This window comes from Panthera tigris, chromosome F3, assembly GCF_018350195.1.
Source record: "Panthera tigris isolate Pti1 chromosome F3, P.tigris_Pti1_mat1.1, whole genome shotgun sequence".
Lineage (NCBI taxonomy): Eukaryota > Metazoa > Chordata > Mammalia > Carnivora > Felidae > Panthera > Panthera tigris.
In genome coordinates this window covers 40177131-40189249 of record NC_056678.1, presented here as the reverse complement: position 1 = coordinate 40189249, position 12119 = coordinate 40177131, and the positions used below count along the sequence as shown (strand labels likewise).

Here is a 12119-nt window from a genome sequence, read left to right as displayed (position 1 = left end):
ACCAGCCGGGTGAACCTACAATTCAAAAAAATTCTCACACTGTCTGCCTGGATAGAACATCAGATCTCGCAGATGAAGGGCTCGGTCCTACAAGATTGCCACCACCATCCCCAACTTCAATAGCAAGTTCGGGTTGTTATCTGTGCTTCTGACGGACGGGCTGTGGATGGCAGTTTCCAATGACCTTCCCCTTGGGTCTGATTAATTTGCTAGAGTGGCTCACGCAGAGAAACAGTCTACTTACTAGATCACTGGTTCATTGTAAAAGAATATAACTCAGGTACAGCCAGATGGAAGAGGTGTACACCTTGACCTCAAGGTATGGGGGAAAAGGGCATGAAACTTCCATGCTTTCTGAATGCACCACTCTCCTTCCCCGAGTCTCCATTGTTCACCAACCCAGAAACTCTCTGAACCTGTCCTTCTGGGTTTTCATGGGGCTTTTTAGATAGGCACAGTTGATTACATCACTGGCCGTTGGTGACTGATCCAGCCTTTAACTCCTTTCCCCTCCCGGAGGTTAAGGGGGTTGGACTGAAAGTTCCAACCTTTTAATGATAGGGTTGGTTCCTCTGGTGATGCGTCCCCAACCTTAGGCGAGTGCCTCAAGTCGTTACTCCGTTAACATAACAAAGACATCTTGGTCAACTCTCATCGCTTAGGAAATTCCAAATGTTTTAGGAGCTCTGTGCCAAAGACCTTGAAGAAGAAATATACATTTCATGTTATAAATGCAATATCACAACCTCCCTTTAAATTACGTCGCAGGAGAGATGATGATTGTTGACGGCTTTTTTAATTCATTCAACAAACATTTCTTGGGCACTTGCCATGTGTCAGGAAGTACGATGTGCTCCAGAGCAGAGGCTCGGAGACAACTACGTGGGGAAAAAAATCGGCTTGTCGCTTCTTTCAATTTGCGATCCATTGCGGACTGGTAGGTGGTCCTACTTCATGGGATCACGTCACAGCTGTGCCCTCTGAGACTCATCAAGCCCCACCTGAGGCTATGGTCCACCCATGTGCTCGGAAGTTGTGGCAAATTGCTGCAACAATTTCCAAATGCTTATTCTCACTGCCTATACGTGTCTCAGACTGATAGCAACGGTTTATGGACAGCACCAGCCTCCAGTCTGTACGTTGAGAAGCAGCGCGGTAGGGACACTGGCTCATTCCTTTGATCACAAACACTGGTGTGGCGGGCACTGTTCTAGACGCAGGTGACACAGCAGGGAACAGAGTCAAGGCCCCTCGGCCCAGGGAAGAGTGATGGGAAGAGCCAGGAAAGACCCTGGATTCCTAGCTTGAGCCACTCGGTGTCATTGACTGAGACAGGGACAAACGAGGAAGGGAGCAAGTTCAGGAGTAAGAGGAGATCAGTTGTAAGCATGTTGAATTGAAGGTAGGACAGAGCCAAGTCCTTCCTGGTGAGCTACCCGCAGAAGTGACCTGAGACAACTGCTCTGTGGAAACTGGTAGAACACGGTGCAAGCAGAAATCAGACCCTCACAACTGGGCCCAGGCATCTAATAAGAAAAGCTGTGGCTTTCTGAGCATTTGGAATGTGCCAGGAAGTTGTGGGCACTTCCCTACAGGAGGCCATTTATTCCTCAGAATGACTCTTTCAGGTAGGTAGTGGTCGTTATCTCAGCTTTACAAATGAAGAAACGGAGGGTCACAGAGGTCAGGAACTTGTCCAAAGAAACAGAGCTGATGGGAACCTTTCTGCCACACACCTACTGCCTCCCACCTGCTGATGGCAGCCTCTGAAGGGGGTGCTGAGGGGAACTGGGATGTTTGGGGGAAAGTTGATAACTTCGATCTTGGGGAGAGATAGCAGGGTCTTGCCTGCTGCCTCCAGTCCAACATTGAATAAATATCTGTGGAATGGATGTCCCTTGTTCCTCTGTCAAAGACTGAGCCCAGGCTGGAGGGGCCATGGGGCAACCCAATGTGGCATTGACAACACTGTCCCAAAACTCAGGAAGGGACATATCCTGCTCCCGTGTCCTCCTGGACGAGGGCCCGTGTTACGTGCACACACGGGGCTCCTATGGCAGATCCGTAGAGTTCCAGGTGCTCTGCGATCGGGTCAGGGGAGTGTGGTGGGGAGAGCTGGGCCTGGGAGCCAACAGGCTGTGGAACCTGAGTGACCCCATCTGAGGCCTACGGGCCTCGACAAGCTCACTCAGGGTCTGGTGGCCGTAGGACAGGCAGTGGCAGGTGTGGGCAGCGCTCCCGTGGACGTGGCTGACCGCCCAGCCTCTGAGCACCACAACTATTTTGGGCCCTGTTTTCCCTCCACTCACTCCCACTTCAACTGTCTTGCCCCTGGGGTTGCAGCAACTTAAAACTTTAAATGCTGACTTGACTTCACTCTCCTCCCTATGCTTTTCCCTTACCGGTGAGCCTGACTCCCCGGAAGCCGGCCCTGCCCGGGAACGAAAGCACCCAGCCCATTCCAAGGAGGCCCTCCATGGCTGCCCCCCACTCCACCTCAGCGGGGAGGTGCCCCGACTGCCCTGTGCATCTCCCCATGGAGCCAGGTGCCCCACGATTCCCGTTTCACCTTCAGTTAGGCACAATCCCTGTAAATAGGCCCGTTAGTAGAATGGTATGTTTTGCATTTTAACCATACATTATCTGGAAGAAAAAGCAAGCTTTGGGATTACAACTGGTGGGAGGAACTAGGGGTGAGGTTAAGGAAAGTAGTCTCAGTCCATATGTGCCTCAGTTTCCCCCTCCATATAGAAGGGAAAACTATGCTCTCGGGAAGGTTCTCTGAATGACGAGCTGGGAGTTTTCTCGGACCGCAGCCATGTCAACGGGCCATTTGGCAACCTCTTCCCTTGCTTCCCACAGCTACTACTTGGAAGTAAAAATAAATTCTCTTCCAAATCATTAATGGGGTGGCCCGTTTCCTGATCTGGCTCCATCCAGAATAAAGCATTCATATTATGAATTCATAATCTGACTTATGCCTCCGGAGTGTGCTGATGGAGAGGCCCTGGCCGGGGGGAGGGCTTTCCTGGGGGTGTTGGTGACTAATGGTAAGGGAGGGCGCTGGTTGGGGCACAGACCCCCTCGTCGGTCAGCTCCAGAGGGCAGTCAACCCCTCCCGGAGTTGTGTAGTGCCGTAGCTCCTTCCTGCCTGCAGGCTGGGCGACACCCTCTCGGGAGACTGGGCTTGTCCGGGGAGGTTGGTGGGGGTGGGGTGGGGTGCAGGGCTCTTGGAAGCCACCAACCAGGGTTCAGATGGCTGCAAGGAGAGCAGTTTCAGCCTGGAGTCCTGGCACAGGGGATGCTGCCTTCTCAGTTAGAAATAGCTCTCCTGGGCCCAGAGGTGGGGGAAGGGTGACTGGGTCCAGGACGGGGTAAGTGAGAGAATCAGAGCATCGGGCTGCAGGGCCAGAACGTGGAAGGGTCAGCAAGGCCTCCTGCAGGGCAGAGGCTGAGCTGAAACCCCCACCTTCCCCCCCCCCACCTGGTACCTGCGGGCCCTTCTCCAGACACGGTGTGCCCGATTCCCCTCCCCCTGAATCATCCTGTTTGTGGGCTCCAGAGGGCTCCCCGAAGGCAGCTGGTGTGGGCGGGCTGGTAGGACGAGCAGGGGGAGGTTACAGAAAGACGGGTTAAAGGTGAGACCCCGACCAGCCACAGAGGGCCATCTGGGGCCCTGAGGAATGCACCCCCTCTCTGCAGTCATGCCCCACTGTCGGTCCTCAGGACGGCGCGAGAAGAAAGATGCCCAAACCAGAAACCACCTGGGGACCTTCACTTTGGGGGCTGCCCAGACCATTCATTTATTCATCCAATTCTAGGCCACGGAAGTAGAGTCATAAAAGAAATGAACAAAAATCCACATACTTCATGGAGTTTACATTCAAGTGGGTGAGACAGAAAATGAACAAGATAAAAATATATATGGTATTTTTAGCTAGGGATAAGTGCTAAGAAGATAAACTAAAGCAGAGAAGAGGAACAGAAAAAGTCAGAGGTCACTCCAGTTGTACTTGTGGGGCCAGGGAAGGCCTGGGTGAGGGATGACTTTTGAGTAAAGACCTGTAGGAAGGGAGGGAGCTGGCAATGTGGGGATGTGTGGTGGTGATGTGGGGGTGGCGGTGGGGGGGTGGGAATTCCAGGCGGAGGGAACAGCCAGTGCAAATGTCCTGGGGCAGGCACATCTGAGGAACAGTGTGCCTGGGGGAGAAGAGAAAGGGAGGATCAAGGGCACACCCGGAATACACAGAGGAGTGGTGTGACTGTTTGCCTCCACAGGAGAAACTGGAGTATTTCTTCCTCATCGTCTTCTCAATCGAAGCCGCCATGAAGATCATTGCCTATGGCTTCCTGTTCCACCAGGATGCCTACCTGCGCAGCGGCTGGAATGTGCTAGACTTCATCATCGTCTTCCTGGGGTGAGGCCCACATGTGGGGAGTGGGGATTGAGGTCAGAGGGGCTCTCTGAGGACGCTGTGCCCACCGCCGCCACCAGCATCCCAGAGGCAGGCGGGGCCCCCAGCACCATGCGAGCCCTGCCATGGAGCAGCCTCTGTTAGGGGCTGGCCCCTGCCTGTTGACAGTGACACACTGCCCTGGCAGGTCCCGCCCCTCCCCCAGTGAGGCACCACGGGCTCCTTTCTTCTTTTCACCTCACACAAAATGGGAAATGATGGGTGTGGTTTCAATGGCCAGCAGTTTCTGGACATTTATAAATGTCTCCGCCTTTATTCCCTGGACCTATATGGGGTATATGGGGAACCTGTTATTTGGGCTCACAGAGATGGATATTTAGAAACCTGTATTTGTCTGCCCGGGGGGACCATAACCAAATCCCACAGACTGGGGGGCTTAAACAACAGAAACTCATTTCCTCGCAGCTCTGGGGGCTGGAAAGCCAAGGTCAAGGTGTTCCCAGGTTTGGTTTCTCCTGCAGCCTCTCTCCTGGGATTGTGGGTGGCCACCTCCTCCCTGCGACCACGTGGTCCTTCCTCTGTGGACACCCGGGTGCCTCTTTGTGTGTCCGAATTTCCTCCTCTTCTAACGACACCAGCCAGATTGGATTAGGGTCGACCCTAACAGCTTCACTTAACTTTTTAAAAAGAACTTGTCAGGGGCACCTGGGTGGCTCAGTCGGTTAAGCACCCAACTTCACCTCAGGTCGTGATCTTGTGGCTTGTGGGTTCGAGCCCCACGTCGGGCTCTGTGCTAACAGCTCAGAGCCTGGAGCCTGTTTGGGATTCTGTGTCTCTTCCTCTCTCTGCCCCTCCCCTGCTCATGCTCTGTCTCCCTCTGCCTCTCAATAATAAATAAACATTTTAAAAACAATTTTTTTTAAGAGGCCTTGTCAGGGCACCTGAGTGGCTCAGCCAGTTAAGCATCTGACTTTGGCTCAGGTCATGATCTCATGGGTTCGTGGGTTCAAGCCCTGAGTCGGGCTTTGTGCTGACAGCCCAGAGCCTGGAGCCTACTTCAGATTCTGTGTCTCCCTTTTTCTCTGCCCCTTCCCTGCTTGTGCTCTGTCTCTCAAAAATAAATAAATGTTAAAAAATTTAAAAAATAAAGTAAAAAGGCCCTGTCTCCAAATACAGCCACTGTCTGGGGTACTGAGGGTTGGGGCTTCAACATCTGAACTTGAGGGGTACACAATTCAGTTCATAATATAACTTTTAATAACCACCCCCTAATTACAACAGCAGCATTTATCAAGCACTTACTATGTGTTTTACATGTAACATCTCATTTAGCTTTTTCAACAATCTCATTTTTTCCACTTAAGGAGGCTAAGGCTCAGAGAGGTCAAGCAACTTGCCCGAGGTCGCATAGCTAGCCAGTGGCTGTGCCAGGATTCGCACCAAGGCAATCTTGGCTCCAGAACCTGGTATTTAACCACTAGGCTGCCCCTCGACTCAATAAACATGATGTTGATGATTTACTAAGTATCCCATGCGGCTTTAGGCACACTGGGGAAGGCAGAATTCTGTGAATCGGCCTCTACTCTTGATGAACCAGCCTGGCGGGGAGGCCAAGACAAATGATGACAGAATAATAGAGTGTGGGAAAACAATAGCACACAGCGCACCATTGTTGGACTCGGCGACTTGTCCCAGGGGTTCCTTGTCAAAGGCAGGATTCATAAAGAAGGGTTTGAGATGGTCTGCAGAGGATAATGGGAATTCGAGTGAATTGAGAGGAGGGGCAAATGAGCAGGAAAGGAAATAAGAGGGCATTGTCAGAAAGTGCTGCACAGGGAGACACAGCTCTGGGCTTTCTCCTCTGGGTCCCCACTGAGTGCAGCGCCACTGGTGACCTTCAGCCCCCCCACGGGGTACACTCAGCTCCCAGGCCACGGCCTGTGAGTGCCTGTGGCACGTGTCCCTCAACACCCCCCCCTTCGGTGCCCAGATTGGACATCTCAGAGGGATCCAATCCTCTTTGTGCAGAGTCTGAACTTGGCCTCAGAATCTTCTAATAAAATTTTCCAGACCGGCATGACCAAACCCGAGTTAGTGACTGATGAGACTTGCTTCCTGTCCCCTAGGCCTGTCCACGGGCCCCTTGAGCACAGATGAGACACAGGGTCCCGGACCACTGGACCAGTCGCTTGTCTGACCACTGGGCCCTCTTCTCTCCCTCTTCTCCCCTCTAGGGTTTTCACCGTGATTCTGGAACAGGTTAATGTCATCCAAAGCAACACTGCCCCGATGAGCAGCAAAGGGGCTGGCCTGGACGTCAAGGCCCTGAGAGCCTTCCGTGTGCTCAGACCCCTCCGGCTTGTGTCGGGGGTGCCGAGTGCGTGCCGGTGCTCCTGCAGATGCCCTTTCTCCTCCCCCAACCCATTCCCCGGCCCAGTTCTGGGTCCCCTTCCAACCCAGAGGCTTCCCAGGACATAGAGAGTGGGAGGGCCAGGAAACCAAGAGGGGAAGTGACTCCTCCTTTCTCCTCCCTGCTCGCCCTCTGCAGGCCTGCAGGTGGTCCTCAACTCCATCTTCAAGGCCATGCTTCCCCTGTTCCACATCGCCCTGCTCGTCCTCTTTATGGTCATCATCTATGCCATCATCGGGCTGGAGCTCTTCAAGGGCAAAATGCACAAGACCTGCTACTTCATTGGGACAGGTGAGCTCCCAGGGCGCTGGGGCGGGGTCGGGGTGGTGGTGGTGGTGGTGGCCGTGGTCCTAAGACAACTCAAAAGGGACAGCCACCTCAGCCGTGGAGAAGGCCATTGTTTCCCACACCTGTTGACCTGAGGAATGGTTCTCTCTTGGACAAAGTCTCCCTTGAAGGAAGCACAGGTCTGCCAGGGTCAGTGATTGAGGCAAGTGGACAGGGGCCCAGGCCACAGCTTGCTCTGAATGGAGCACTCCCACCCCAAATAAACAAATGTGGTATTTTTGGGCTTTCTGAGCCTGCTGTGGCTTGAGCTGCAGGTCAGGACAAGCCCGAATTTCCACTTGTACTTTTCTTTACAGCCGTCATTTTAGCTTTAGTCTGAACAGGCCCTCAGAACCGGGACCCACAGAGCACTGTTTGAAAGGGGATCTCAAGAAAGCACCCAGGAGCCGAAGGGTTATTTGTAGGGTTCTCAGAGATAATACGTCTTGAGGCCCAGCCGAGCCTGACCCCAGCCTTCTAAGCCAGTAGTTCTCAAACTGTTTGCCTCAGGACTCTTGGCACTCTTAAAAATTATTAAGGACCCCAAAGAGCTTTTGTTGGTATGGATTTTATTCATTGATGTTTATGGCATTAGGTACGAAAACTGAGAAAACAATGTCACAATATTAACTTATTTAAAAGGACACTAATAAGGCCATTATGAACATAAATAATTTATTTTATTAAAAAATTACTGTATTTTCCCAAACCCAAAACATTTAATCCAAGAATGGTACTGTCTTACTTTTTGTCTAAATCTCTTTAATGCCTGGCTTAATAGAATCTGCTGGGTACCCACAGCTACTTCTGTGCTCAGTCTGTTGTGAAATCACACATCATGTCGTCTCTAGAAAACTCCACCCTGCGTTTGTTGAAGGATCGGGAGATGAAATAATGTCTTGGCATTATTATAAAAATAATTGTGACCGAGTGGGGGCCCTGAACACTGCACTCTGAGGCTCATTGCTGCCGAGATGGCAGGTATCGATCTGTCTCGGTTGGAGGGTTGATTCTACCAGGGTCGACAGGAATTGGTGATGGCATGAGGAAGAGGTGACTTCTGTTAGGAGAACCCCTCCCACCGAAAGCCCAGAACCTAGCTCACCAGAGTAACCCAGGATGGCCAAGACTACAATACCTGCAGTGTCTTGGGAGACGCCTTACTTCCCCAGGCCCACTGACGAGGGGACGGGCAACGCAAGGTCCAAGCCCAACCCAAAACAGTGAGCTCTCATAGAGCTTTCAGTGGTTTCATTCCTAGTCCCCTCCTAGTTAAGCCTCGTCCTGTTCCTGTAACAGTCTATGTCCTATGATAACGCATTATCTAGACAGAGAGGAGGAGACTTTCTATCACAACCTTCAGACCAAATTTGGTGGTCTCATCCCGTGTTCTCATGCGTTCTTGACCAGTGCTGGCCAGCCGTGCTCAAAAACCTTTCTGGGATGGGCACGCCTTGCCTTGAGGGGTCAGGGACCCACTCAGAGCCCAGAACTATTGATGTTCTCCTCTCCCTTCCCCAGAAGATGGAGGCAACATGGTAAATACGGGTAAGGGAGGGCATTCCAACTCTGATGAGCTAATTTAATCTCTGAGCACAATAGAGGACTAAAACATCCCCCGATAAGAAGGGATCCAGGATGGAATCCAAACTGAAGGATTTTAGAGATAATAAGAGCACCGTCCAGGGACACAGCGGGGACTGCTGGGAATGCTTGTAGACCCGCACCCCTGAAGCGTCGTGTCTTGTGCAGCTCATCTCAGTACCATTGGGGTATCTCCACGTCATCTCCCAGAAGGAACTCTTGAGTCAGAACACGTGTGACCTCGCCCCTCACCTCCGCCCCAGTGGGATAGCTGCCTCCTGTTTTAAAGCTCTGTGGATATACCTGAGATTCACATTACACCTGCTACGTAGGTTACGTCCTCATAGGAAAGTAATCCTCGAAGCGGGCCCTCTGATGAGGCCCTGGGGCCTAAGATATGACCGCTGCTGCCTGTAGACATCCACGGCTGGGCCCCCCGCCCCAAGCAGCCCTCCTCCTCCATTGCCATATGCTCCAGGGGGCGCAGCCCTTTGTGTTTTCAGCTGAGTGTGTTTTAGACCTATTGCTCAATGATTGCAAACTACCTTCTCTCATTCCTGTCCACCTGCTCCTCTCATCTGATGCTCATGCTGCCTTCCGCCCCCAGATATCGTGGCCACGGTAGAGAACGAGAAGCCCTCACCCTGTGCCAGGACGGGCTCGGGACGCCCGTGCACCATCAACGGCAGCGAGTGTCGGGGCGGCTGGCCGGGGCCCAACCACGGCATCACGCACTTTGACAACTTTGGCTTCTCCATGCTCACCGTGTACCAGTGCATCACCATGGAGGGGTGGACCGATGTCCTCTACTGGGTGGGTCTGGCCCTGTGCCTGCAGAACCTTCTCCCTTCATCCGCAGGCTCGTCGGGGAGGGGGACGGGCTCGACAGTCACTGACTCCAGTGTCGGCGGCTGCTTCTCACCCCTCCCTGGGAAACCTACACGGGGTGCATGGCCCCCTTCCTGTCCCCAGGTGTGTGTCCCACCATCCTTTGGACAATCTCCAAGGTACAACCTGTCTGCGCAGAACCTAAGAGGTGGGAGAGGAATGGAAACCAGGAGCTCCATGGGTTCTGGTCTCAACTTCTAACTTTTCCCTAAGCCTGGCTGTGAGCGACTCATTCCCGTGACCTAGAATCTCAGATTTCTTGAGGGATAAAGGACCCTCTGAGTCTTTTTTTTTTTTTTGCCCCAGGGCAAGACTGCTTTCCCATATAAATATTTTTAGATATGAGTTTCCTTGTCTATAAAATTAAAATACTGCCTACATCATAGGGTAGTTCTGATGGTTACTACCAGGAAGATTAACTGAATTACAGCAGTAATGTGGTCAATGCTATATAAGTTTTCTTGTTGGAGTATATTATTTATTTGGTGTTACCAGGAGCTAGGTTGCGTTTCTTAATTAATCTTCCAACAATGGAAGGCATGGGTCCCACTTTACAGATGAGGAAACTGAGGCTCAAGGAGGTCCAGTAACTTGCCCACAATTATGGAGCTGGTGAGCAAACTCTAATCCCTCGGGCTCTGATCCTAGAACGCTTAACCACAACGTGATACTGCCTGTTGAGGAAAAGATTGTCAAACAGTCAGATGCTTTGCAAACATAAAGGATTAGTATGGGTAGTTCTCGTAAGCTCATATTTTGGGAGCGAGTTATCAAACATTTCAAAGGACTGTCACGTGTTATTTCACCTCTATTATGGGTCTGTGAGCGGCAAGTGTATATCATTATCCCCATGGACAGATGGGATAATGCTCAGAGATGTTAGGTGACTTGTCTAGGGTCACAGAGCTTGTTTATGAAGGAGCTGGTCAAGCTCACGCCAAGACTTTTTAGTGTTTCTTCTACTTTGAAAAATCTTGGCTGTAAGAAAACCAACTGGAGAGAGAGTATATGAGAGAGTTGAGCCCAGGGGTGCCTGGGTGGCTCCGATGGTTGAGCATCTGACTTCAGCTTTGGTCATGATCTCACGATTTGTGAGTTCGAGCCCTGCATCGGGCTCTGTGCTGACAGCTGGGAGCCTGAAGCCTGATTCAGATTCTGTGTCTCCCTTTCTCTCTGCTCCTCCCCCGCTCACACTGTCTCTCTCTTTCTCTTACAAAAATAAATAAACACTCAAAAACAATTAAAAAAAAGTAAACGAAAGAGTCGAGCCAGGGAGGTGAATGGTTGGGGGAAGAAATGTGTCGGACTTGTCTGGCCCAAGTGGACAGACAGCAAGGCTACTTTTGAGATGTCCTTCTAATTCCAGGTCCTAGATCTTTGGGCAAGGGCAGTCCTCTCACTGGGCCCAGATGGCCTCTCTCCTTGTCCCCAGGGTCAGGTGGAGCATTGAGTCCAGAAGGGGACCTAAGCCCTCTCAGGTCAGTGTATGGGACTCATACTTTTGTCTGGACCAGGTCAATGATGCCATCGGGAACGAGTGGCCCTGGATCTATTTTGTCACCCTCATTCTGCTGGGATCCTTCTTCATTCTCAACCTGGTGCTGGGTGTCCTGAGCGGGTAAGGAAGTTCACAAGAAGCTGCGGGGAGAGGGAAGAAAAGGAGAAGAGAAGGATGGAGGGTGGAAGGGAGAAGGGGCAGAGAGTTTGGGGGTGGGATGGGGAGAGCAGGAAAAGAGCAAGAGGGAGAAAGAGAGTAGGCAGTAAAGGAGGAAGAGGTGTGGGAGGAGGAGGAGGAGGAGGAGGAGGAAGGGGAGAAGCAGGGCAGGGAGATGTGGATTAGAACCTCCGCTTATCCCTGGCTCCCCTTTTGCCAAGAGCACACTCCCGGGTTAGCAAGGGAGGTGTAGAAGATGCAGGCAGGAGCCCCTCGATTTTTAATTTTTCTCCCTTCTCCCCAAGCCTTCTCGCATCCTTTCTTCTTCTGTCCCTCTACACCCGCACTCCCTCTGGGTGAAGCCCCGAGATCCCAGCCTCCTGCCCCTGGATGTGCAGGAGCTGATGCTTCATGTTAGGAGTCTGTGGACCTTCAGTGAGGCACACAGACTGGGGCTAGACTGTCCAAGTTTAAATCTTTACACTACTGCTTGGTGGCTGTGTGACCTCTGCCTCGTCACCTAACCTCTCTGTGCCTCATCTGTCAAACGGGAATAATCCCATAGGGGTGCTGGGAGCATTAAATGAGTTAATACGTAGAAAGTCCTTAGAGCAGAGTCCAGCACATAATTAGCACTAAGTACTAATGGTCATTATTAATGAGAGCTGTTCTCTCTGTGACGGCTCCAAGACAGCCACAGTGGAGAATCTAGAAGTGGCCATCAGCCCCCTTCCCCATGGCCATCACCCCACCCCAGAAGCTTCCCTCCAAGCACTCTGTAGAAAGAACTCAGGGGGTCTGTGAACTTGAGTGAGAAAAACTTGTCTTCCTTTTCTGCTAG

General features: G+C 51.9%; 1 protein-coding gene across 1 annotated transcript in view; it reads left to right on the top strand.

The window, feature by feature from the left end:
- Positions 1-12119, top strand: part of CACNA1S (calcium voltage-gated channel subunit alpha1 S) — a 64995-nt gene that overhangs the window by 11611 nt on the left and 41265 nt on the right. Inside the window, exons 3-7 of the mRNA XM_042976391.1 lie at positions 4279-4418; positions 6650-6792; positions 6964-7116; positions 9344-9549; positions 11139-11242. Coding sequence (XP_042832325.1) covers positions 4279-4418; positions 6650-6792; positions 6964-7116; positions 9344-9549; positions 11139-11242 — 746 coding nt within the window. The remainder of the gene's footprint in view (positions 1-4278; positions 4419-6649; positions 6793-6963; positions 7117-9343; positions 9550-11138; positions 11243-12119) is intronic.